The sequence below is a fragment of the Carassius carassius genome, chromosome 35 (assembly GCF_963082965.1).
Source record: "Carassius carassius chromosome 35, fCarCar2.1, whole genome shotgun sequence".
Lineage (NCBI taxonomy): Eukaryota > Metazoa > Chordata > Actinopteri > Cypriniformes > Cyprinidae > Carassius > Carassius carassius.
In genome coordinates, this window is record NC_081789.1 from 23737056 (window position 1) to 23761847 (window position 24792).

A 24792-nucleotide genomic window follows, 5' to 3' on the forward strand; every position below is an offset into this window, starting at 1 on the left:
AAAAAAAAAGTTAACTAAGTACAATTGAGAATAAAATACTGTAGGTGTGAATAAGCAAATGTGTGGAGAGATTTAATAAAATAAAGAGATAAATAAAATAAAAGAATAAAACAAAAAAAACAAAAAAATTAATAAAATGTTTAATTACAAATAAAATATTTTTTTTTCCAATTGCCAATAGTCTATTAAATAAAATACAACTGAATAAAATACTGTAGATGTGAGTAAGCAAGCATCTGAAGAGATAAAATAAAATCTATATTTAAAACATAAAAAAAAAAAAAATAACATAAGATAAAATAATAAAATAAAACTAAACATCCAAAAAATTGAGAATAAAATAATGTAGGTGTGAATAAGCAAATTTATGGAGAAATTTAATAAAATAAAGAGATAAATAAAATAAAATGATAAAAATATCAAAATAAAATCTGTAAGTGTGAATAAGCAAGAATGAGGACTGTTTTAATGAATAAAAAAAAAGAAAAAAACTGTTCTGCACAACCTTCACAATGAAAAATGTATCAAAGAAAATTGTTATATGGGAACTGAAATAAAATGTCCATGCGGTATTTTTGAAATATATTCAGAACATACTCTACTGTGGATTAGAGTTGAAATGCTAAAGCAGTACAGTTAATGTGAAGACCAGTAATGTGCTGTCTCCACACCTGGCATGTGCACCATTCTGCAGTTGCAGTTTTCTAGCAGGTAGCGGGTCTCACAGTCGATGCGACAGCCCGTGATGCTGTAGGTGGTGAAGTATTCAGAGTCCATCGGTTCAGATCTGCAGTCGCCCCACGGCGGAGGAAGATACTGGAGCTAGAACAAAGTTTGATTCATTACAGGCAGGATAAAGCTGTTCAATAACAAATCAAAACACAGTAAGCCAAGCCAAAGAGCGCAGCAATCAAAGAACTAACAGCAGAGGACATCAGCGAAATACAATCAAACCCACACTGCAATCAGCCACTTTTCACAGTGTGCAAGATTTCACAGAAAGAACATGCTGGAAAATCAGTGAAACCTGAAGAAAACCACAGACACGAACTGACCCTTTGCTTGGTCACTGTTGCTTTTTTTCTTTATTATTATATTTAATTATTATATATATATTTTATTATATTTTATAGTTAATGTGTGTGCGTCATTTATTCATTTATATATATATATATAATTTTTACTTTTAGAATAATAAAACAAACTAAATAAATAAATAAAACAAATTAAAAATATACATTTAAAATATATGTTTATTTGCATTTGAAAATTAGTTAAATTAAATACATATTTTTTTAAATATAAAAATAAACACACTTTTAAAACTTAAACAGATAAATAAAATAATTAAACAGTAAATTAATAAATAATTTTTACAGGAACATCCTCATTAGTGATTACACTCTTACACTCTTTAATTATTATAAACACTGAAATAGCCTTAAATAATAGAAAAAAAAAATATTTTTTACACATTTTGGGATCATTTTTATAAAATGATACAAATGCAGATCCACTAGAAAAGAACAAAGAAGCTTGACTAATTGTGGTCAGCAACAGTTGCTAAGGCAGGATTGGCCAGTAATAATTTTAAGGTGGGGCTTAGCAGTGGCTCAGTAACTGGAAACAACATTCTTGCACATTTCTTAAGTCATTAAAATTATATTATGCTCTTCTTATTAAATTTAAGAGCATTTTAATAAGAATCATATAAAATAAAATTGGATTTCATATCGTTTTGCATATCTAATGGCACCAGTCGAGGAGATAATCCTCCCATTAAATGAAGTCACTTTTTGAAGTCGCCTGCAAAAAGTGTCATGCAATAGAGAGTTTATGATGGATTCAGAGTGCTCTGAAGTTAAAAATGTAGAGGAAGCAGAAAATGTAGGTCAGTAAATTGAAAGCAAGATTAGGAGCGTGCAGTTGCCTTTAGCACTTGATTATTTCAGCTAATTGATCTATTGCTAAGGGCCGATGAATGAAGACGTATTGATTTTGGCTGTGAGAGCTGCTTTTGCCTTTGATCCACTGATGCCTGTAAACGAGCGCTTTTCCTGACCTCCTGCCAATTAATGTTCCCTAGAAACTGAATTAGATACTCATGAGGAGTCACATGACCTCAGTGCACACAACCATGCATAAAAATACACACTGCTTGCATGGCTATGATCAAACTCAATAACAGAAACACTCTGGAGGACTAGGAGCAGCACTGAAAATGAATATAAATGAATCCGTTTCATGGAAATAAATACAGAACTTTATAATTTTAAATATTTGATTTAAAATAAAATATTTAAATAAGCATTTAAGATGAATGAATATTCTTTAAAGAAAACAACAGACATATAAACCTGTTAATTTATTTTAGTTTTAAAACAGTTGAATGACATGAAATTACTTTAGTAAATTTTTTAACCTAATTTTTTAAAACCTTTTTTAGTGTAACTTTATAAAACAATCAATTAATAATCAGGGCATCTTCCGTCCATTCCAAATCCGTTTTCAATTAAAAAACAGAAAACGAAAAGACTCAAGAGGATTCAAGTGAGAGAAGATGAATTCAATAACGAGAAATTGAAAAATGGCTCGTTTATTCGTTATTCCATTAAGTCTAACAAACGGAAAACGAGTTTTTGGCTCGATTTCTCATTTTGTCGTTTGGGGTTTAAAAAAAAACGGTTTATGGCTTCAATATTTCATTCGCACTTGTGGGCGGCGCTGAAACGCTCCTTTCATCTGATTGGTCGAATCGCTCCGCCTTCTTTCATTCTTTCAGAATAAGAGTCTTATAAGAGTAATGTCTGAAACCACCGCTCACTGTTAATTAACATAATATTTGAAGATGTTCCTGCGCACATAATTCGTGCTGCTGTGACTTGCAAGTCACCCCTTTAAATTATTTGTAGTTTATAGTATTGTATGAATTTTGTCACACTGATAAATACAGTGCAAATAGTTCTGTCTCCTTGGATAAAAGTGAAGTGGAAATAAAAATCAATAATAGACTGAACAGTTCCATGATAATATGTCTGTAACATTTACCACTCTCATCTTTTAAGTCAAAAGGCACTAGGTAGGTGTGTGTGACATTAATAATTAATTGGGAAAATTAATATAGTTAAATTTATTAAATAAATTAGTAATATTAGTTTTATTACATACTAAATTTAATGACGTTTTTCTTTTAGTCTTCTTTGTTGGCCTTGAGAAAGCCAACATATATTTGAACATTATTATCATTTATTATGAGAATAATTGACACCGACTAAAATTTGAATGTTTCACCAAATTCAGCTCAGATCTTCAGACTCGTCTGACTCGTTGCTGTAGCTGGTCAGACTTTTTCCTTCTCAAAAAATCCTAGTGACTTTCATCATCTGAGCAATGAAGGTCTTACACTTAATGTCCACTAGAGGGGGAGACAGGATTTCTATTTATGTAAGTTTAAATGACAGATAAATAAATTAATTTCATGTGTACTACCATGAATATGCCATATCTGTGTAACACAGGTTATTCAATGATAGATGGGGAGGGGGGTATACCTTAGCTCAATGATTGCTATATAATATAAAACAACATTAACTACTGCAGCTGGTGCCAAATAAAAATGATTACATTTTGGAAGACTGCAAGTCAAATGTACTTGCACAAATGACTTGCTGTTACATAATACCCCTTATGCGTTATTGGGGTGGTTTTCGTCCACTAGGGGGTAAAGTTGAGTCTTATTTTGGCCACAACTTTCTCTGTGTTTCAGCTAATGGAATGATTTTTGGTGACAAATCTTATTTTGACACATATTTTGGGAAAATGCTTGAAATTTTTCAAAAACTCAACAGTACACTGTGGGCAAATTCACTACCCTTTCGTTATGTTCGGGATGAAAACAACCACTAAATTAAACTGCTGTAAAAATTTATCAGATAATGATTTTTTTTTTTTTTGCATAAATCTATTAATCAACCTCAGTCCTGATCAAAACTTTTGTTTGTTTTGTTAACAAAAAACATATTTTGTTATGTTTAAAAACAAATCCAAGATTTTAACTTTTTAATTACCAAGGTCATAAATGATGTCACTGATTTGGGAAGAAAAAACACACAAAATTACATATTTTCAATATAAAAAGTGATTGTGGACTGGATATTTTTTTTACCTTTTATGACAGTCTTGGGCATGTCAAAGATTAGTAACAAGATTGGCTTTGATGTATTGTTAGTTTTTGTGCAGCATTAGATTTAAATTTTTTCTCCCTCATTTATTGTTGGTGGCTGTTTTTGCCCCATTGATTTCCATTAAAACGACATGATTTGATTGCAAAGCCATGACACCATAAAATCATGCACTCTTGATTGTTGGTGGTTTTCCCTGTTGGGAAGAGGTAACATTTATTATTTTTACAGTTGATCACTAGGTGGGACCATTAACCCTTTAGATAGGCCTGTGCAAAAAAGGCTTAGTTTCTAGCTTGTATATGGAGTTATATGGAGTTTAACAGCAAATTATAGTGTGAGAGTGTGTGTGTGTGTGTGTGTGTGTGTGAGAGAGAGAGAGACCGAGAGAGAAAGAGTGTGAGAGAGACCTTTGTGCACTTACATTGATGTATCTGAAAAAATCCAAATATTCACCTCATGCTCTCAGAACTACATGGAGTAAACAATAAAAAAAAAGAAGTGTGTTTATGCACCTGCTGCACAAGAACAATGCACAAGGAATACATAATAATTTTTATTTGGCACCAGCCCCAGTTAATGTTGACAGTTAGCAGGAGTGTGGTGGGGTGCGAGGTCTGTTTTGACCAATGGATGGAGACCTCAAGGCAGTGGCCTGAATGCTGATCTGAAGATTTTGTCTTTATAGATTACAGTTTACATTGTACTTACTGAAGTACACCTCTGCATGCAGACACCCAACTCTACAAATTCATTTATAGATTTAAAACCCAGTCCTGAACCTGGAGAACCATCTTCTGCAGAGTTCAGTTCCAACACACTTGCTTGGACATTGCTACTTGTAGAAAATCCTGCTGTGATCCGATTGGCTGACTGAGTCTTGATAAAGAGCACCTGTGGCCCCTTACTAATTATGTTTCAGTCTCCTTTTGTTTGAACCAAAAGCTGTTGTTCAGACATGGCTTGTGTGGAATTGTTGCGTTGTTGACTATGTAAGTTTCCTTCTTGATTTGTTCTAGTTTAAATTATTGTGTTTGATATGAGATATTGAACTAGTTATTGTTAGTAGCTCTTTAATGTTATACTCATTTGATTGTTAAAGCTGATTTCAGATGTATGATTTAAGGTTTGCTATTGTGTTTGTATTTATTAATGTTTTTTTTAATGGGTTTTAGAAACCAACAATTACCATCACTGCCATCTGTGAAATGTCTACTCCTGTATGTCACCATAAATAAACTGGGAAAAGTACTTGATGACTGAATGAGTTTTTATGGACCCACCATTCCAGTAGCAACAGCCAAATCAGCCTAAATTTCTACACTACTGATCCTGAAGACCTTGCTTAGCTTAGGTGTGTTTATTTGGGGTAGCTAAACTTTGCAGGACACTGGCCATCCAGGAGCAGGACTGAGAGTCGTGACATTAGCACTTTACATTCAGTGCACGTGATTTATCAACACGGAGTACATCTTAAAATGTACAGCTCATGAAAAATAAAAGTTCCAGATGGACAAACATTAAATGCATAAACCAGTGTGATTAAAAAATAAATCTTAAAATAAATTTGGAGGTAGGCTGAAAAAGCCAGAATGGGAAGTTTTAAGTACAGCTTGAAGTGTGAAGTTTATTCTTGTACACAGATATGGCATATTCATAGTACACATGAAATTCATGTATTTATCTGTCATTTAAACTTACATAAATAGAAATCCTGTCTCCCCTCTAGTGGACATTAAGTGTAAGACCTTCATTGCTCAGATGATGAAAGTCACTAGGATTTTTTGAGAAGGAAAAAGTCTGACCAGTTACAGCAACAAATCAGACGAGTCTGAAGATCTGAGCTGAATTTGGTGAAACATTAAAATTTTAGTCGTTGTCAATTTACTCCCATAATAAATGATAATAATGTTCAAATATATGTTGGCTTTCTCAAGGCCAACAAAGAAGACTGAAAAAAAACATCATTCAATTTAGTATGTAAAAAAACTAATATTACTAATTTATTTAATAAATTTAACTATTAATTAATTTTCCCAATTAATTCTTAATGTCACATACACCTACCTAGTGCCTTTTGACTTAAAAGATGAGAGTGGTAAATGTTACAGACATATTATCATGGAACTGTTCAGTCTATTATTGATTTTTATTTCCACTTCACTTTTATCCAAGGAGACAGAACTATTTGCACTGTATTTACAGTGGGAGAATATTCATACAATACTATAAACTACAAATAATTTAAAGGGGTGACTTGCAAGTCACAGCAGCACGAATTATGTGCGCAGGAACATCTGATTCAAATATTATGTTAATTAACAGTGAGCGGTGGTTCCCTTTCATAGGTCACTTCGATGCTGCGGTGACGTCACCACGTATGGGAACACCTTCGGTGTGACGAATGTCTGAAGCCCTATACCATCCCGCCAATCCTATTGGCCAAATAGCGCGTGGCACCGCCCAGCATGCGTAGGCATATATATACCTGGTGCCGCACCACCTCTGTACCTCTTGAGCGCCACCTCTGGCTTAATCTCACCGATATAAAGGAAAAGGATAAATCTTTCCTCATGGATGCCCCTGTGTCTAAGGACGGTTTATTTGGAGAGGCGGTCACTTCAGTGGTGGAGAAGTTCAGAGCAGCGAAACAGCAATCAGCCGCTTTCCGCCAGCTGATTCCCCGCAGACCCAGAGAGGTTGAACGCCGTCAGGCGCCCGCGCGTTCTCGCTCAACCTCCTCTCACCGCCAGCGAGTGCCCTCTCGGGAAGAGCCTTCACCTATGGCGCCCCCTCGCAAGGACTGGGGCCCTAGGGTTGTTCCACCGGCTCAACAACGCCAGCGAAAAAGGTTGAACCTGAGTTCGACGGCCAATGCCTCTCGTTCTCGGGCACCTAACAGCAGCTCCTGATTTTTTCGCTGCCTGCCAGGGACTGTGCCCTCCGCTAGAGAGCGCTGTTGGACCGCTTTCGCGCATCCAACACTCTCATTGCAGTCCCCACGCTCAAACCCTGACTGTTTCGCCGCAAACAGCGCCTCGAACAGCATTGGAGCGAACTGTAACACCAATCGCTTCCTCAGACACTATGCACGATCCAGTTTTCAGAGCTCGAGGAGCGCTTCAAAGGGTTGTCATCGAACGGCCCGTCATGACGGCTCGCACAGCCGCCGCTGTTTCGCTAGCGGCAGAGCCCGATGCTCAATCTGTTGGCCTAATACCTGCCGTGGACACGTTTCAGGATTACGTACAACGAGATACAACGCCTGCTATGCATATACTTCCCCTGTGCACGAACACCGTGAGTCTTTCGTGCCCGGACATTTCTATGTGTGCAACAGCGTTGCAGGAAACGAACATGTTGAAACCGCTAATATTGTTTCGGGCCGCGTGGGAACGCTTGCCCGGCATTTCTCAATGGGTGTTACGCACAATTTGTCACGGATACACCATTCAGTTTTGGAAAGGCCCGCCCCCTTTCCGAGGAATTCTCTCCACGGTGATGAAACCGATGGACATGGTGGTGCTGAGACAGGAAATGTTAGCTCTACTGAGCAAAGGGGCTATAGAAGAAGTACACCCCTCTCAGATGGAGTCAGGGTTTTACAGCCGTTATTTTGTGGTACCAAAAAAGGACGGCGGATTACGACCCATTCTGGATTTACGCCATCTAAATCTTGCACTCAGGTCGAGCAAATTCAAGATGTTGACGGTAAAATCTATTTTGTCTCAGATTCAACCAAACGACTGGTTTGTCACGATCGATCTGAAGGATGCTTATTTTCATATTCAGATCATCGAGAGACACCGGAAGTTCCTCAGATTCGCTTTGGAGGGCAAAGCGTATCAGTACCGCGTTCTTCCCTTTGGCTTAGCGCTAGCTCCCCGTACATTCTCAAAATGCATGGAGGCAGCTCTGGCCCCGTTGCGGCTCCGGGGCGTCCGTGTGTTAAACTATCTGGACGACTGGCTGGTGTTAGCGCAATCTCAGACTCAAGCACACTCTCATCGAGATATTGTGCTGAATCATTTACACAGCCTGGGTTTACGCACAAACTTCCAGAAAAGTGTATTAATCCCCTCTCAACGGATTACCTTTCTGGGAATAGAATTGGACTCTCGCGCGATGACAGCAAAGCTTTCTGTCCCGCGCGCTCAGCCGATTACGTCATGCGTTCAGCACTTCAGGGCGGGTCACACAGTGACAGTGAGACTGTGCCTCAGACTACTAGGTCTAATGGCGGCGGCGCTTCCCGTGATTCATCTGGGTTTGCTTTACATGCGCCCGTTTTAGTGGTGGACGAAACGACAGAATATTTCACCCTGTTGTTCTCCGCATCGAACGATCTCGGTGACGCGGAGGTGTGTGATGTCGTTAAAACAATGGACATCAGCCGAATTTCTCCTCACCGGGGTTCGGCTGGGAATTTGTGCTTCCCGAGAGACTGTCACGACAGATGCGTCTTTGACCGGGTGGGGAGCTGTTTGTCAGGGGCGCCCAGCCCACGGAGTGTGGACAGCGGCACAACGCAGCTGGCACATAAACAAATTGGAATTACTGGCGGTTTTTCTGGCTCTCCAGTATTTTTCGAGTCTACTGACCGGCCGTCATGTGCTTCTCAGAACGGACAACACTGCGGTCGTGGCTTATCTGAACCATCAGGGAGGATTACGTTCTCGCCCTTTGTGCAGACTGGCGAGGCGGATTCTTCTTTGGTCTCACGACAGATTTCTGTCGATCCGGGCTGTTCACATCCCCGGACGACTGAACTTCGGAGTGGATTTATTATCCAGGCAGGCTCTGGAACAAGGGGAATGGAGATTACACCCCCAAACGGTGAATCACCTATGGCATATTTTCGGGGAAGCGAAAGTGGATTTATTCGCGTCGAGCACGACTACGCATTGCCCGCTATGGTTCTCCCTATGCCCTCCATCACCCCTGGGTCTGGATGCGCTAGCTCACAGCTGGCCCAGGACCAGTTTGTATGCGTTTCCTCCGATTTGGCTGGTCCCAGCGGTATTATGCAGAATACGGCGGGACAGAGTGGGACAGCTGTTGCTGGTGGCTCCGCGATGGCACACACAGCCGTGGTTTGCGGATCTCATCAATCTGTCAGCGGGCTCTCCGGTGGAGATTCCCCTCAGACGGGATTTATTATCGCAAGCACAGGGACGGATCTGGCATCCGAGGCCAGATCTGTGGAACCTGTGGGCGTGGCCTCTGAGCGGAGTGAGTTGATATGTCCCGGTCTTTCTGCTGAGACTACCGAGACTATACTGAACTCTAGAGCAGTTTCTACGAGACGCTTATATGCTTTCAAGTGGAAACTGTTTATGACATGGTGTGAAACTCATGATGTGGATCCAGTTTACTGCCCTGTGGCTTCAGTACTGGAGTTTCTTCAAGACCGTTTTTCGGAGGGATTGACACCAGCCACCCTGAAGGTTTATGTGGCAGCTATCTCAGCTCACCATGAGCATATAGGTGGTGTTTCAGTGGGTCGTCATCCACTGGTTTCTCGCTTTATACAGGGTGCGCGACGGTTGAGACCTTTCCGCCCTGTGCGAGTTCCTTCATGGGATTTATCCATTGTGTTACTGGGTGTGTCAGGGCATCCGTTTGAGCCCCTGGAAACTGTATCGGATAAGCTCCTGCCTCTGAAGACACTTCTTCTCATGGCTTTATCCCCCCTCAAGAGAGTTGGGGATTTACAGGCTCTCTCTGTCTCACCCTCGTGCATGGAGTTTGCACCAGGCTCTGTGAAAGTGTTGTTGCGACCTAGGCCTAATTATGTTCCTAAGGTTGCGTCTAATCCTTTTCATTTTCAGCAGGTGGTCCTGGAGGCTTTTTCTCCTGCTGTGACAGAGTCTGGAGATCTAAGTCTTTGCCCTGTGAGGGCGTTGAAGACTTATGTGGATCGCACTGCCCCATGGCGTGAGTCTGACCAGCTGTTTGTCTGTTTTGGACATAAGAATAAGGGCAATGCAGTTACGAAACAGCGCATGTCCCATTGGCTGGTGGAGGCTATTTCCTTGGCCTATGAGGCGCGCGGGCTCGCTTCGCCCCTTAGGAGTAAAAGGTCATTCCACAAGAGCAGTGGCTTCTTCTCAAGCCTTTCTCAGTGGATCTTCTTTGAATGATATCTGTGCTGCGGCAGGCTGGTCCTCACCGAGCACTTTTATCAGGTCTTACAGTCTGGATGTGAGGATGGCTCCTGGCTCCCGGGTTCTCTCCGCTTGAGCAGATGCTTCCTTGGATCCAAGCTATCAGGTACGTCAGGCGTGATGGTATAGCGTTCCCATACGTGGTGACGTCACCGCAGCATCGAAGTGACCTATGAAAGGGAACATCTCGGTTACGTATGTAACCTTGGTTCCCTGAATAGGGAACGAGATGCTGCGGTTCTGGCCGTGCCATACCTTGATAGCTTTCTTCTCTTCTTCGTCATGAAATCTGAGGTAAATGGCGCGCGGCACCAGGTATATATATGCCTACGCATGCTGGGCGGTGCCACGCACTATTTGGCCAATAGGATTGGCGGGATGGTATAGGGCTTCAGACATTCGTCACACCGAAGGTGTTCCCATACGTGGTGACGTCACCGCAGCATCTCGTTCCCTATTCAGGGAACCAAGGTTACATACGTAACCGAGATGTTTCAGACATTACTCTTATAAGACTCTTATTCTGAAAGAATGAAAGACCGAGTTGAAGGCGGAGCGATTCGACCAATCAGATGAAAGGAGCGTTTCAGCGCCGCCCACAAGTACGAATGAAATATTGAAGCCATAAACCGTTTTTTAAACCCCAAACGACAAAATAAGAAATCGAGCCAAAAACTCGTTTTCCGTTTGTTAGACAATGGAATAACGAATAAATTTTTTTCAATTTCTCGTACACTTGAATCCTCTTGAGTCTTTTTGTTTTCTGTTTTTTAACTGAAAACGGATTTGGAATGGACAGGAAGATACCCTGATTATTAATAAACAAATTTTAAATGCAACTTGCAATAGAAGTAAATCACATTTTAAAATATTTAAAAGTTTTTTACATTCATTTTAAAATTTAAATAATATACATCAATATTTTCAACTAAAATGTTTAAATAGTATTTAAAGAGTATTTAAATAAGATATTTTAAGTATTTATAGTGTTTAAAGAGTATTTAAATAAGATAAATGACTAAAATAACTAAAAATAAACAAATCTAATTAAACTAAACTAAAAATGAACTAAAACTGTTTATTTAATTTGTGTTTAAAATGTAGTTGAATGAAATGAGTTTTAAAGATGTCTATATTTTTCAATTTAAACGTTTATTTAAAAATGTAGCAAATAAGTAAATTAAATAATTTTAAATGCACCATGTAATTAGAAACAAATCACTTTTTAAATGCACAAATTAACAGACACATTTAAGTGTTTTGCACTGTTTAAATAAGATAAATATTTTTCATCTATAAAATGTTTAAATAAGTATTTAAATAAGACAAAAGAATAAAAAAAAATTAAATAACATTTTTAAATGAATAATAAAGCATTATAAAATGCTATTATCACTGTCCAATATATCGCTGTCACTTTACTACACAGAAATTTTCTATGACAATAAATATTAAAAACAGAAGGTGCTTAATATTTTTGTTCAAATATGATCAATCTTTCTAAACACAAACTTGTGAAGGGAAAAGAAAAGGGTCTGGTTTTCTCCAGGTTTAAAGAGATGATGGTGTGGATGGAGAGTAAGCAGGGCACAGCTGATGAATGTGATGAATGCCATATGTTTAGCATTAGGTACCAGTTGTTGCTGACAAGACACAAAAGTTTGAAAACCAGGGGCCACACCAAATCCCAGCTGATCTATGAAGGGCGGCTCATCCTGGCTGTGGATCTGAACTTTGATGCCCGCCTCGTACGAGGTTTCATCTGCAGGGAGACATTAAACAAGATTATTTACAGAGCGGGAGATTTGATGTCTACCGCCTCGAGGCATAAATATAATGACTTTATAATGAACTTTATAATTACTTTATCCAGAATGCCAATAGATGTTTCGTCACTGCCTCTGGATATAAAAGGTCTCCTCTAGAGCCATTAAAACGACCAAGATTAATAGATTATAAATACATAATCCTCCCTAGCATAGAAGTACATCAATTCTGAACACTGACCGCATGTCATCTACAGATGATTAAAGTACACTTGGACATTCGTTACTCTTTCTGCTTTGTATTTATTTTCTGTGCATGATTATGTTGAAAAATTGCAGTGTGTCACAGAAAATGAACGAGGCGTCTGACGCAGCAGTAATGGGGCAGGTGTACTCGGTAAAAAACGACCAAGAAAAAGACCTAACCTTGTTATCTCCGCATCTAAATGTTCAACCACAAATGAAATCATTTTGGGGCGACCACTTATGGGTGAATTATGCTAATGAGCAATGCTGCATATCAGCTACTTCAGATATGATGTATCTTTTTGGAACATAATTCAACTGAGGAGTTAGCATGTTATTTCAAATGTGGCAGCATTTAAAACCTAGAATGATGCATGTTGTCATAAGCTGTCATTGAAAACACCAGATTTGGATATTAGATAACTTTCTGTCGGAAACTTTTGAACTGATACGATCACTGAAGAAACACTTTAGTAATATGAATGAAATGACGGGTCTTCAACAGTAAATAAATGATGAGAAATATATTGCTCACCTGTGTCACCCCAAACCGGTAAGTACTCATCCTGTTGAATATCCAGCATGATTTCCAGCCCATTTCCTGTTCCACCTTTTAAAGTCGTCAACAAGGGGTTTCCATCCAGACCAGAGTTGAATGTGTAACATTTCCCATATCTTGTGTAAATCTGTGGATGGACAAACCATAAAAATAGTCAATATAAAATCCCAATAAATAAGTAGAAGTAGTATAATATTTGAAATTATATTTTTATAGTAATATATCCAATGATATTTATGTATGGTAATAGTGTATAGTACTGTTCAGAAGTTTGAGACTATTAGTAGAAATTATTCTCGTAGCTTCAGAATTTTAATTTTGGTGTGAACTAAACCTTTAAAAAAAGATTTCTATTTTATATGAAACCTGAAAAAACAACATCATGGTTCCCACAAAAATATGAAGCATCACAACTGTTTTCAACATTGATAATGCGCATGCACGACCAAAATAAAAAATAAAGTAGCGTCATGGCTGACAGCTATTAATACACACTCCCCATTTTAGATCGACTAAGTGTAATACTGTATAAGATTTCAATTCAAACTGAAAGCATACATCTGTTGCTTTCATAGAAAAACGCAAAGCAGTGACATTCACTGAAGCACTTCACTCTGCAGCGATAAAACCAACACACAACCGCGCATATAGTTACATGCCGGCAAACTGTCAAAATAAATGCTCGTTGATTTTTGGAGAATGAAATGTAAACATTAGCATTGTATTTTTAAGTGTACTATAAAATAACTGTATTTTTATTTGTACATTTTTTTTTTAAATCTTATTACATTTTATATTTTAAAATATAGTAGCATAATCACATTTTATTTTTTAATTTTTTGTTATTTTATTTTGTTTTATTTTAAAAGTAAACCAAAGACTATAGAATACCCAAGACGTGTCACTCGTATAGTTCTGAATGGGGAAAAATGCAAGGCTCAATCGCAGAAAGCCACGCCTTCTAAATGATTGAGCCAATTGCTAATCGGTAAAGTCAGCGCGTCATTGCAGCCGCCTTAAGAAGCGTCCTGGTTACTACAGAGACAGTCAGCGTTCTGAGACGTGCTCTTAGGACTGCGCATGCGCACTGGCTGATCTAGCCTGAATATTTAGCTTTTTATAACGCTACTTGAGCTAAAGTAACAACATTTATGACACAATTGTTGTCAGACTTCTTTGGTGATTTCAAATATGAAATTTAATCGTAAGCTTAGTGAACTGTTTTGGAGAATTTGATGTTTCCACATTTAAAGAGATAGGAGTTGCACTTGCATGCCTGAGTTTCTTGAGCAACAAATCAGAATATTAGAATGATTTCTGAAGGATCATGTGACACTGAAGACTGGAGTAATGATGCTGGAAATTCAGGTTTGCATCACAGGAAAAAAATTACATTTTTAAATATTTTCAAATAGAAAACAGACATTTTAAATTGTACTTGCTGTTTTAAAATGTTACCATTTTTATTGTATTTATGATCAAATAAATCCAGGTGCAAGCATAAACGAGAAATCTTTCTGAACCCTAATCAAAGTAGATGACATGATGATCACAATTCCTCACATATTCAAAGCAAGACAAAAAAAAGAAAAAAAGGTGACATTAGGGTTAATGTGGACACACTTTTACTGTAAGGAACTGACAGCAATTTAAAGAACAGGCTTCATCCTTTTGTAGATAATAGCTGGCTAGAATCTGCTGGTCCTGGCAGTGTTTTGACAGTGATGCAGAGAGAGACAGCAGCAACAGTGATGAGCTCAGTCATGGTTTCCTGACCCCGCTGTGACACTAATGAGCGGGAGATCTTCAGGCTCTGGGGCTTCAACAAGGACTGTCTCCCGCTCACAAGCTCGACCTCGACAGCACACAAAACACTACAGCTACATTCTGCCTGCTTCATCCCTGTGGCTTCTGAGGCTGGGAGATGAATAAAAGGAGGATAATTAAAGGGAAAACAGGGCAGCTGAAGATAAAGAACATCTGATGGTACTGAAAGAACATATGATTCATTTATTCAGTGTTATTACAGGTTCTTCAATGTACAGTCAGTGGATCTCAACTCCAGTGCTCTGCACATTTTGTATATCTCCCTTATTTGACGCACCTGATTCGGATCATCAGATCATTATGAGAGAGATCCATGAACTGAACTGAGTGTGTCAGATAAGAGAAACATACAAAATGTGCCAGACACTGCAAAGCAGCACCCTGACAACCTCCTGAAAAGCACAGAAATGAAAAAGTAAAAATCTCTTTATTTTTGAACATTTTATTTAGTGCCACTAGTGGTGCACTTGTCCATGTGACCTTTAAAAAAAGAACACATAAGCAGACGAATCCGTCTGAGACTTTCACAGCTACAATCGCTGTTGCCACATTCTTATCAAGCATCTGACGAGTGAGATGAGAGGTTAAGATTAATTGTCTCAAAATCTCAATTAACATGAAAGCGCTTGGAGCAGAAAGGAACCGTTGTTGTCAGCATGTCGCTGCATCACAGAGGATTTGTGCTTGCCATGTTGAGTTCACGGTTTACCAAAACACACCAAATGAGCACATTGTTTCCAAACAATAGTTGAAGCATCTCTCTCTTCCCTGTTCCCCAAGTAATTAACTTCATTCATTCTGTCAGGCGAGAACTCATTTAGACTGATGATTCAGAGTTTTGTGCATATGTAATCTGCAAGTGAGCACGGATTCGTGGAAAGCAGTCATGTTGATTTCACATCAGATTTGAGCTATGCGTAAAATTTCATATGCTTAAATGCTGGAAGGGATTTGGGGATTATGAGAGGTAGATTGGTTTTCCATCTGATAATGGAGAAAAAGGAGATCAAGATATTGAGCAAAGGAGTTTAGCCGAAGGCAGGTTTTAAGCACATCTGTGCAAAGCACCCAGAGCTTTTTAATAATTCATGCGTCTTCTACACAGAAATTTGTCGGAGTGTAGTTTCTGTGCCAATAGATGTTACTGAGATTTTTAGCCTCAGGGTTTCTGCGAACAGTGCTCTAAACCTGCCATACGTTTCTACAAAACAAAATATTACATAAAAAAAAAAAAAAAAAAATTAATTCTGATGACAAATGCAGCCAGTAATTTTGCAGATAAATGTTTGGAAATTAACAATTTACTAATGAAAACATGCACCGGTGAATTATGAGCATGAGCAGCTCAATCCTCATTATGCATAAAAAAAAAATAATAATAATAAATAAACATAAAAAGAATTACAAAAAAAACTTATTATACCCCCCCTCCAAAAAAGAATTATATATATATATATATATATATATATATATAATAAAAAACAAATTGAGTCATATTTCATATTTTACACTGAAATTCAAAAATGTTAAATTACTATATTCATATTATTTAACTATCATATACTATATTTTCATTGCCACTTTCATGTTATATATTTATGTACATTATATTATTTATACAAAACAGTAGTTTTAATTATACTGTATTTATTTTATTCATTTTAAAGGTCCCGTTTTTCGTGCTTTTTTGAAGCTTTGATTGTGTTTACAGTGTGCAATATAACATGTGTTAATGTTTCGCGTGTAAAAAAACAGTATTTTTCACACAATTCACCTATCTGTATTCCGCTGTTTTCACTGTCATAAAAACGGGCTGATGACTTCCTTGTTCTATAAAGTCCCTCCTTCAGAAATACGTAACGACTTCTGATTGGGCCAGCGGTTCCTGTGTTGTGATTTGACAGCAGCTGAGCGCGCGCTGCCCTCCTGGAAACACGATTGGACTAGTTTTGAGAAGCAAGTGGGCAGGATTTGTTTTGAAAACCTGGCAATCCTGATCTGAACCACAGACAGTAAAAGAACGCATGTGCTGGAGATGTACTTCGAATCACAGGAGCGATTTTACTGACGAGATGCGCATGAAAATCGCATTCGTTTTTTGCACAGCCCTAACATCTAGTTAACAAAGCTAAACAGTGTTGCCCTTTGTGTAATAAGTTACAATACTGTTAAACGCACCAACTTAAATAATAAAATACACTTACCGGTTGTGGTCCATAAACAACGCCTTCTCCAGACAAAGAGGGAACTGCTCCATCTTTCAAGAATAACCTTTGTGCGAATCCGGCATTAAACTGATTGAGATTGAGGAAGCTCGCTGCCCTCAGCAAAATGTGCTGCACATAGTTTTACATGTGGATTATGATTTTCGGGAACCAAGTTAAACCTAAATTGTAACCATTAATCTCCAAGTACAGCGTCCCTGGGAAGCCCAAACAAAGATGATTGGACTCCGAGATGAAAATAACAGCGTTTCAACGACATGGCGACAAACACAAACGCAGCTCTTCCTCTTCTCCGTCGGAGCGTAACAAGACCACGCCCCCTTCTTTTGTATTCATGTGGGCGGAGGTTAGTCAAAAAACTGTTTTAGTGATGTCATTACTGCAGGAACTAGAGGGATGTAGTCCATACGGGTCGTTTTTTGTAGGCGAATTCTGTTAAATAAAATATCTCGCTTGACATTGAACGTTGAGCTTTAGAATTTTACAGATATTATTTATACTCTAACAACAACATTACACACGAACTAAAGTTTAAAACATGGGATCAGGAACGGGACCTATAAATTATGTATTACAGTAACGATAATCTTATTGAGAAAAATGGGAACTACATCGAACTGAAAAAAGAATTTCCCTATTTTTTAAAAGCCTATTATGTTTAGGTTTATGCAAAATATAAATATAATTTGATATTTTTTTATATAAATGAATAGTAAATGAATAAATATAACATTTCCCCTTTGATTTTGAGGTGAAACCTGAACTAGACGTGATTGTGTAAGATTAAGCCACCCACACACACACACACACACACATAAAACACGTTAATGCAGTGGAAACGATTTTTGCGAACTCATCTGATAGACTCGGAGCAGTTAAAATGGGAATCACTCTTATTTCTAACCCACTTTAACACTTTGCTCTGCACTATTCCCATAAGACTTAACTAGGCATTCTTAGAAACAAAAGAAAAACCCCTCAGCTAGATTTATTCAGGTAGTCTAATTAATTCATCACAACTGTGAATTGCTTTAATGACTTATGGATGTTAAATCCAAATGTGGCATCTGAAGTACGAACAACTATTGATTAAGGCTGAAAGCACTGTTTACATACAGGGACGAAGTTCTTGTAAGTGCAGTTTTCACCCCGGAACCTGCAGTCCAGCAGCATGTCTTCTAATTGGTGGCCCAGCCTGTCAATCATCTCTGTGGTGTTGAGCTGGTAGTCAGGAGGCGGGCTGTAGTTGGAGAAGTCCAGAAGACGCAGCATCCTCTCACGGTGTCGACTGAGTTTGAGCATGGAAACGCTCTGACGGTTGACCGTGTGGTTCAGGTGCATGATGTCCATCCAGTAGCCGCTGTGGTAGAGGTCATCTTTGTTGAGGCTGGACACGCGGAGGAGGTTCTGGTTGCAGAATGTAACGGCCGGAAAAGTCATGTTGTGAGACCAAACCATGTAGATCTTGGTCACGGCCGGGTAGGAAAGAAGATACAGAATTCGATTCCTCGACCATGTGAAGAGGAGCCCCAAGCAGACAAAAATAGCCAGGAGCCAAAACAAGCGTTGGGTTTTAGATTTGTATGGCGAGAACGCATGTTTTAGCCCATGGACTTTTGTTCTAAGAACAAATGCGGTCGTAGCGTCCTCAGCGCCGTGGGTTAAAGTCATTTTGAGTCTTTGCCGGCTGCTGCGTCTCTTGGCATCATCCATCAGAGAGTCTTTGTTTATTTCCTCCTGATTGGATGCAGACAAATCCTCCATAGTGTTGTTAAACTCTGAACACAGAATGCAAAGTTTCAAAATGCATCATGCATTTGGTCTTAACGTAGAAACGTGATCCTGCGATTGATGAACACATTCATAAAATTAGCAATGGAAAAATCCTAATGAATTCACTAAGCCTGCATATTCTGCATCAATGCCAGTCCATGCCAAAGAAAAACTAAAAATACAAACAGGCAAAAAAGACATGTACGTTACCAAGCTGTTCCAACAAAGCTTATTAAGACAAATGCAGCTAATTTCAATCTCATTCACAGCGCAGTTTCTCCAGGATCCTCAGGTTGATTTGTCTTTGCACTTCAACAGATCAGATTGAGTTTTCTCCCTCATCCTTCAGCTCTTCTCTCTTCTTCGCCTTAATTTTTTTTGGACAGAACAACTATGAGAGGCTGGCTGCAGATTCTTGTTGCGTTCCCCTTTGTGTGAGAGCACCCAGCCCCTCCCACTCGGCTCAAATGATCCTGTCGATGGATTTGCAGCAGGCATATAGATCCATTTGTCCCTGCTTCTTGCATTTCTCAATCGGGAGACCCAGAAGCTTACATATTTCTTGTATTAAAGTAGAAAAATGACCAACTAAGAGCGCACAAGATTCCTGGAGGGTATGTCATTTATCACACTTGTTTTTTCTGTATTCGTTGATGCTTTGGGGGCCTTTTTTATATTAATATCAACAGTCTTCTCATGGGACATATATCGGTTTATTAGTATAATATTTATGCGCTTTATTGGATTGACTCAACACAAATGAGCTCAGATGAACTGTTGTTTACTGGTTATGCATGATGCAAAACTGATACAGTGGACATGCAGCTGATGTTTTATTTCTACAAAATCCTTTGCTGACACCTGTGGGACATCATAAAGTGCTATTATAATGTGTACAGTAGGGGGCCAAAAATGCCAGAGATCACACTAAATATCTGGGACTGGAAATACATAACACTGAAACTGATGTCAATCTTTTCACTCAAATTAGGGTTGAAATAAAATTTGATTAAAAAATATTATTCAAATTAAACTGGAAAAATGCATAGTGGAAGAAATCTGATAAGTGATCTCAGACTACAATCATTTGCATTTGATTACACCGGGCAAGTATTTTCATATACTATCCACCATAAAAGCCCAGTTAAATCTCTGTTTATGCTTGCATTTTATTATTTTTCTTTGCTCCATAACGTCCTCGCCTTCCTGAAAGAAAATGACCATAAATATGACCTATAAAAAATGTATTTCAGGCCTCAGTGACATTATCAGCTTCAGCTGAATGTGACTGAATGCCAACAAAGTAATATTTGTCTGATCAAGAATTGCACCAGGTAAATAGCTGAATGTCTTCAAAAACAACGCAAGGGCATTCTGGAACACATCGTCATCTCTCTCTATCTATTTATCACTGCAAATCACAGTTTCTGAAGATTGCATTCTGCCCTCATTTGCTTGCCAATACGTCTGAGCAGCGCCAGAATAACCAACCCAGTTTATCATGCTCTTATTTGATCAGCCACTGGACTTTTTGATGATCTGCATAAACAGAGTTTCTGCAGCTCTTCTGAAGGTAAATGTAGGACTTTAGTAAAGAAAACTTAAGTAAAAAAAACAACAAAGATTAAGAAATAAACTGCAACAGTATTTTCTTCATATGTGAATTTAGGGAGCACAAAATAAGTTGTAATGGCAAACACAGTTTGAAAACAAAACTTCCAACCGACCTCCATTATACTTTTTAAGTCATTTTACAAAAGAAAAAAACATATTAATATAAATTAAAAAAGTTCATCCTTGCCATTTTACAGTGCAAATCTTGATTTAAAGACGGTCAGATATTTGTAACGGAAAACAAGAAAAAAAATGGTGAGGAAGATATTACTTTTTTAGAAATGCATGCAACATTTAATGCCATGACTTTATCAATTTAAGACTTTCTGCTCTGATTTAAGACTTTAAGACCTTAATTTGTGGGAGGGTGAATTAGAACATGTAAAGCCTTTTTTTAAGACCTGCAGAAACCTCAATAAAGAACTGCCCACTTAGAAACAGACAAACCATCAGACCTACATGAAATGCAACCAACTACAGTTTGTTTGGAATTTGTGTGCCATTTAGAGAAAGCCACAATAATAAACTAGTGTGGAAAACAGCATTGCAAGAAAACTGCACAAAACACCCATAAACGTCATGACCAAAACTGATGTCCATCCAGAAGTAATAAACACAGATTATTTCATAGGCATAACAAAACAAAATGGCAAATACATAGTCTTACTTGTAGATATTTGCTTGCTTGCCACAAACACAAGTGTCTTTCAAAAATCCTGACCTCACAATCTCCGCCGTGATTATTTCTTCCTAATTAAAAAGTCTGTCTGGCTCATGCACTTTGACAGAAATGAAACTGGTTCTTGAGCTCGTTAGAGCTGAAAAGAGATTAAATTAATCTTCTAATCAATAAAGTTTGCAGCTGCTTTAGTCAAAGACAGAATCATTATTCCATAATATTCCAGCTGTGTTCCATAATATTCCGTTCTTGTTGTGTTTATTTAGCAGACTTCCAGGAATGAAGAACTATCGGTATTTCTTGCTCAGGTAACATGTTTCACTGCACGCTGATATAAATATAGATGAGAGCCGAGTCTCTCAGCGGCAGCTAATTTTCTCCCAGTTACACTGGAGCCACAGTCAATATTCCCCGGTCTAGGATCATTAAACCTCATGGATTCATTTGTCTTTGACAGGCAAATCTGCAAGAACCTCAAAAATCATCCAGTTTTCTGGTACCATGTATATACATTGACATAAACCAAGATCGTTATCTTATTCCTGAGAGCTCAATTTCTCAACTTGAGTTTTGGTCATGCTTTCCGATTGCCAAAATTTTCCATATCTGCTGAATCGGACGGTATCCTTTGGCTTTTAATAAACATTTAGGCAAATTTGATCATGCTTTCAGCTACCAATAAATAAGAATGCTATGATTGAAACATTGATTAATTTCCCATATTTGCCATATTATTTCCCCCCAAAATCAACGCAGAAAAGGTCCTCACATTGCATCTTGGCCTGATCATGCTGTAAATCTTCCAGCTGCTGAACTCTGAATTGAATATGAATTTCAAAACAAATCATTAGCCTTTTCTGAAGTGGCACACAATGAATCCAGATCTATATCCACCTGAACATTAACGAAGAGACCTGAAAACAGAGGCTGATAGATGACAGCCTGGAGCATTTTGCTGAATAAAAATGAAGAAACGGTTGGAAGAGAGATGAGGGAATGTCTCTGGTGTCTGTGGGAAGCGTTTCATAGCAGTTATAGTCCAAAGGCATTAAATCAAAAGTGTCGATAACATTGTCTAGACTTATCTGTGGGGTTTAGGTCCACTGCATCAAGGAAATATATGTGGATGACTTAGTTGAGAAAAATACCAATATTTTTGGCCATGAGTGTACAAGGACGATTCCCTCTACGACAGCTCAGGGTTAAGAGCCTTGTTTAATGGTACAGTGATGATAGTTCATGAATCGTTCCAAATGGGGCTTAAAAGCCAGATCTTTAACACTAAACTACGCCAGCAGTCAGATAAAATAGTGAGGGTAATTGAAAGAGATATGAAGATGGTTGAGCCATCAGACTGGGATCTTCTATTGTCAACTTCTATTGGAGCTGATCAAGGGCAATTATTGCTGAAATACTGCTGAAGTGGATCAGTAAATGACAAACTTTTCGAATCTCTTCTGTTTCGATTATTTAACAAATCAATGCTCTAACGCCAAGTGCAAAACTGACACACGTGCAGGATTTACAGCCGTTTGGTAATAAACCTCAGCACTTCAAACTTTAGTTATCAGGGAATAAAAGCCACATGACCAGCCTTTACAGGACATCTGTGAATTACAATCTTCATCTGCTTTCAAATTAGCAGCGTACCTTTTCTCAGGGAACATCCTGTTAATGTCCCGAAGGACGTCTGCTGGTTCTGTAATGCAGAAATCCATTAAAGCGGCACTGTGTGAACTTTATATGAGGTTTCATTCAATAAAATACATGTGCTTAAGCGCTAATTTAAAAACAGAATTTGAATGAGCTCGAGTGGAGCAATAAGCACTACGGCTGCTTCTCTAGAGCAAATGGCCATTCTTTTGTATGTGTGCAGCTGTGAATATGAATGTTTAAAAAGGGGAAACTAATATAATTTTTTTCTGGTGCAAAAATATATGACAGCAAAAATATTTCTTAGAATTCAATACTGAATTAATGAATATTTCTGTGTGCAAAAACTGTGGAATGTTAAAGATTTTTATATTTTCTGTTTTCATTTTAAGTTTAGTTCACTTTTTATTCATTTTATTTATGCTTTTTAAATTTATTTTATTTCAATTAACAACGTTTTTTTGTAAAGTTATAGTTAGTTTGATGAGCAACTTAAATCTGCAACATTTAAAACTAAATGAATTACATTTTATATATACGCACACATATATACACACACATATATATATATATATATATATATATATATATATATATATATAAAACATGAAAATGTTCGATTTAGTGTTTTATGAGAAATAAAATCGGGCGTTCAGAGCTATTTCACTATGAGATTAATGCCATCCAGATAACATCTAGGATTCCTGAAATTAAATCCTTCCTTTTTTTTATTAGCCCATGATCCAAGACTTTCATTGAATTCATGATAGCAGTTTTATTGAGTGCATCAACCCAGTGCACATGTGAGAGATCAGAGCGGTTTGATGGGAGCAGCGTTCACATTTCAACAGGTCTGCCATACGGTGCACATCACTAAATCATGTCAAGGATCTGCGGTGGGGTGGCGATGAAATTTTAAAAGCACACCCAGACGTGTCTGAGCTTTACAAGGAGGCTGTGCTCAGACTAGTGAATGTGTATCAGAATGAACCCGAGCGAGCGGATACAGACAAGGACGAGCCGTCCTCTTGTGAAGATGCTTCTGTTTAAGCTGGAAGTAAGTGGTGCTGAAACTGCTCTGCAGGGATCGCAGCTGATTTATCTCTATTTACAATGAACTGAAGGGAAAAAAACATTTTGTGGAAACTATCGATTTCTGCAGCTTTGCAGTTTGTGGCCTACAGAGGGCTTTATCTGCAACTTTATACAGATAGGAAGGAGCTTTCATGTTGTTCAGATTTGATTTTTCCACTTAAAATCTATTCAATGGCTGAAAAACACATCTTAAATCTGAATAATGTGGTTTTGTTGGTTTTAGATGGCCACCTGTCCAACTAGTCGGTTTAGAAGGTTCTTTAGTATTGTACTGCTCAGATGAAAATCACGTAAAAACATCTTGGGAGACCAGATTAAAGACCATATGCCAAATGCTGGAGAAAAAATTATACAAAACACAGCATGACGAATCAGTTCCTTCACAATCCTCATCTCTATACTCATATTTTACGAGTGTACCTGAAGTTGTGAAACATCTTGCACATCTTTCACAACTTTGGCAAACTTTTGCATTGCTTTTAAAAGCATTGTTTTTAAAATTCCTTTTCAAAGCCATTTCCTATTCAAACAAACATATGCGTTTTTCTCTCAAATTAATTAATTATAATTGTATATAATTAACTAAAAACGTGTTAATTTATACATACATATGTATACAGTTGTGGCCAAAAGTTTTGAGAATTACATAAATATTGGAAATTGGAAAAGTTGCTGCTTAAGTTTTTATAATAGCAATTTGCATATACTCCAGAATGTTATGAAGAGTAATCAGATGAATTGCATAGTCCTTATTTGCCATGAAAATTAACTTAATCCCAAAAAAACCTTTCCACTGCATTTCATTGCTGACATTAAAGGACCTGCTGAGATCATTTCAGTAATCGTCTTGTTAACTCAGGTGAGAATGTTGACGAGCACAAGGCTGGAGATCATTATGTCAGGCTGATTGGGTTAGAATAGCAGACTTGACATGTTAAAAGGAGGGTGATGCTTGAAATCATTGTTCTTCCATTGTTAACCATGGTGACCTGCAAAGAAACGCGTGC

At 38.0% G+C, this 24792-nt stretch overlaps 1 protein-coding gene across 5 annotated transcripts in view; it reads right to left on the bottom strand.

The window, feature by feature from the left end:
- LOC132116275 (acid-sensing ion channel 1C-like) overlaps window positions 1-24792 on the bottom strand; it is an 84365-nt gene that overhangs the window by 7488 nt on the left and 52085 nt on the right. For 4 of the 5 annotated variants that reach the window (XM_059525040.1, XM_059525038.1, XM_059525039.1 and 1 more), the window contains exons 1-4: window positions 18088-19106; window positions 12896-13046; window positions 11983-12110; window positions 672-822 (exon numbers count right to left, since the gene is read on the bottom strand). In XM_059525040.1, coding sequence (XP_059381023.1) covers window positions 672-822; window positions 11983-12110; window positions 12896-13046; window positions 18088-18735 — 1078 coding nt within the window. In that variant the 5' untranslated portion in view covers window positions 18736-19106. Of the gene's footprint in view, window positions 1-671; window positions 823-11982; window positions 12111-12895; window positions 13047-18087; window positions 19107-24792 lie in introns of those variants that run through there. The other variant, XM_059525042.1, reaches the window with a different exon arrangement.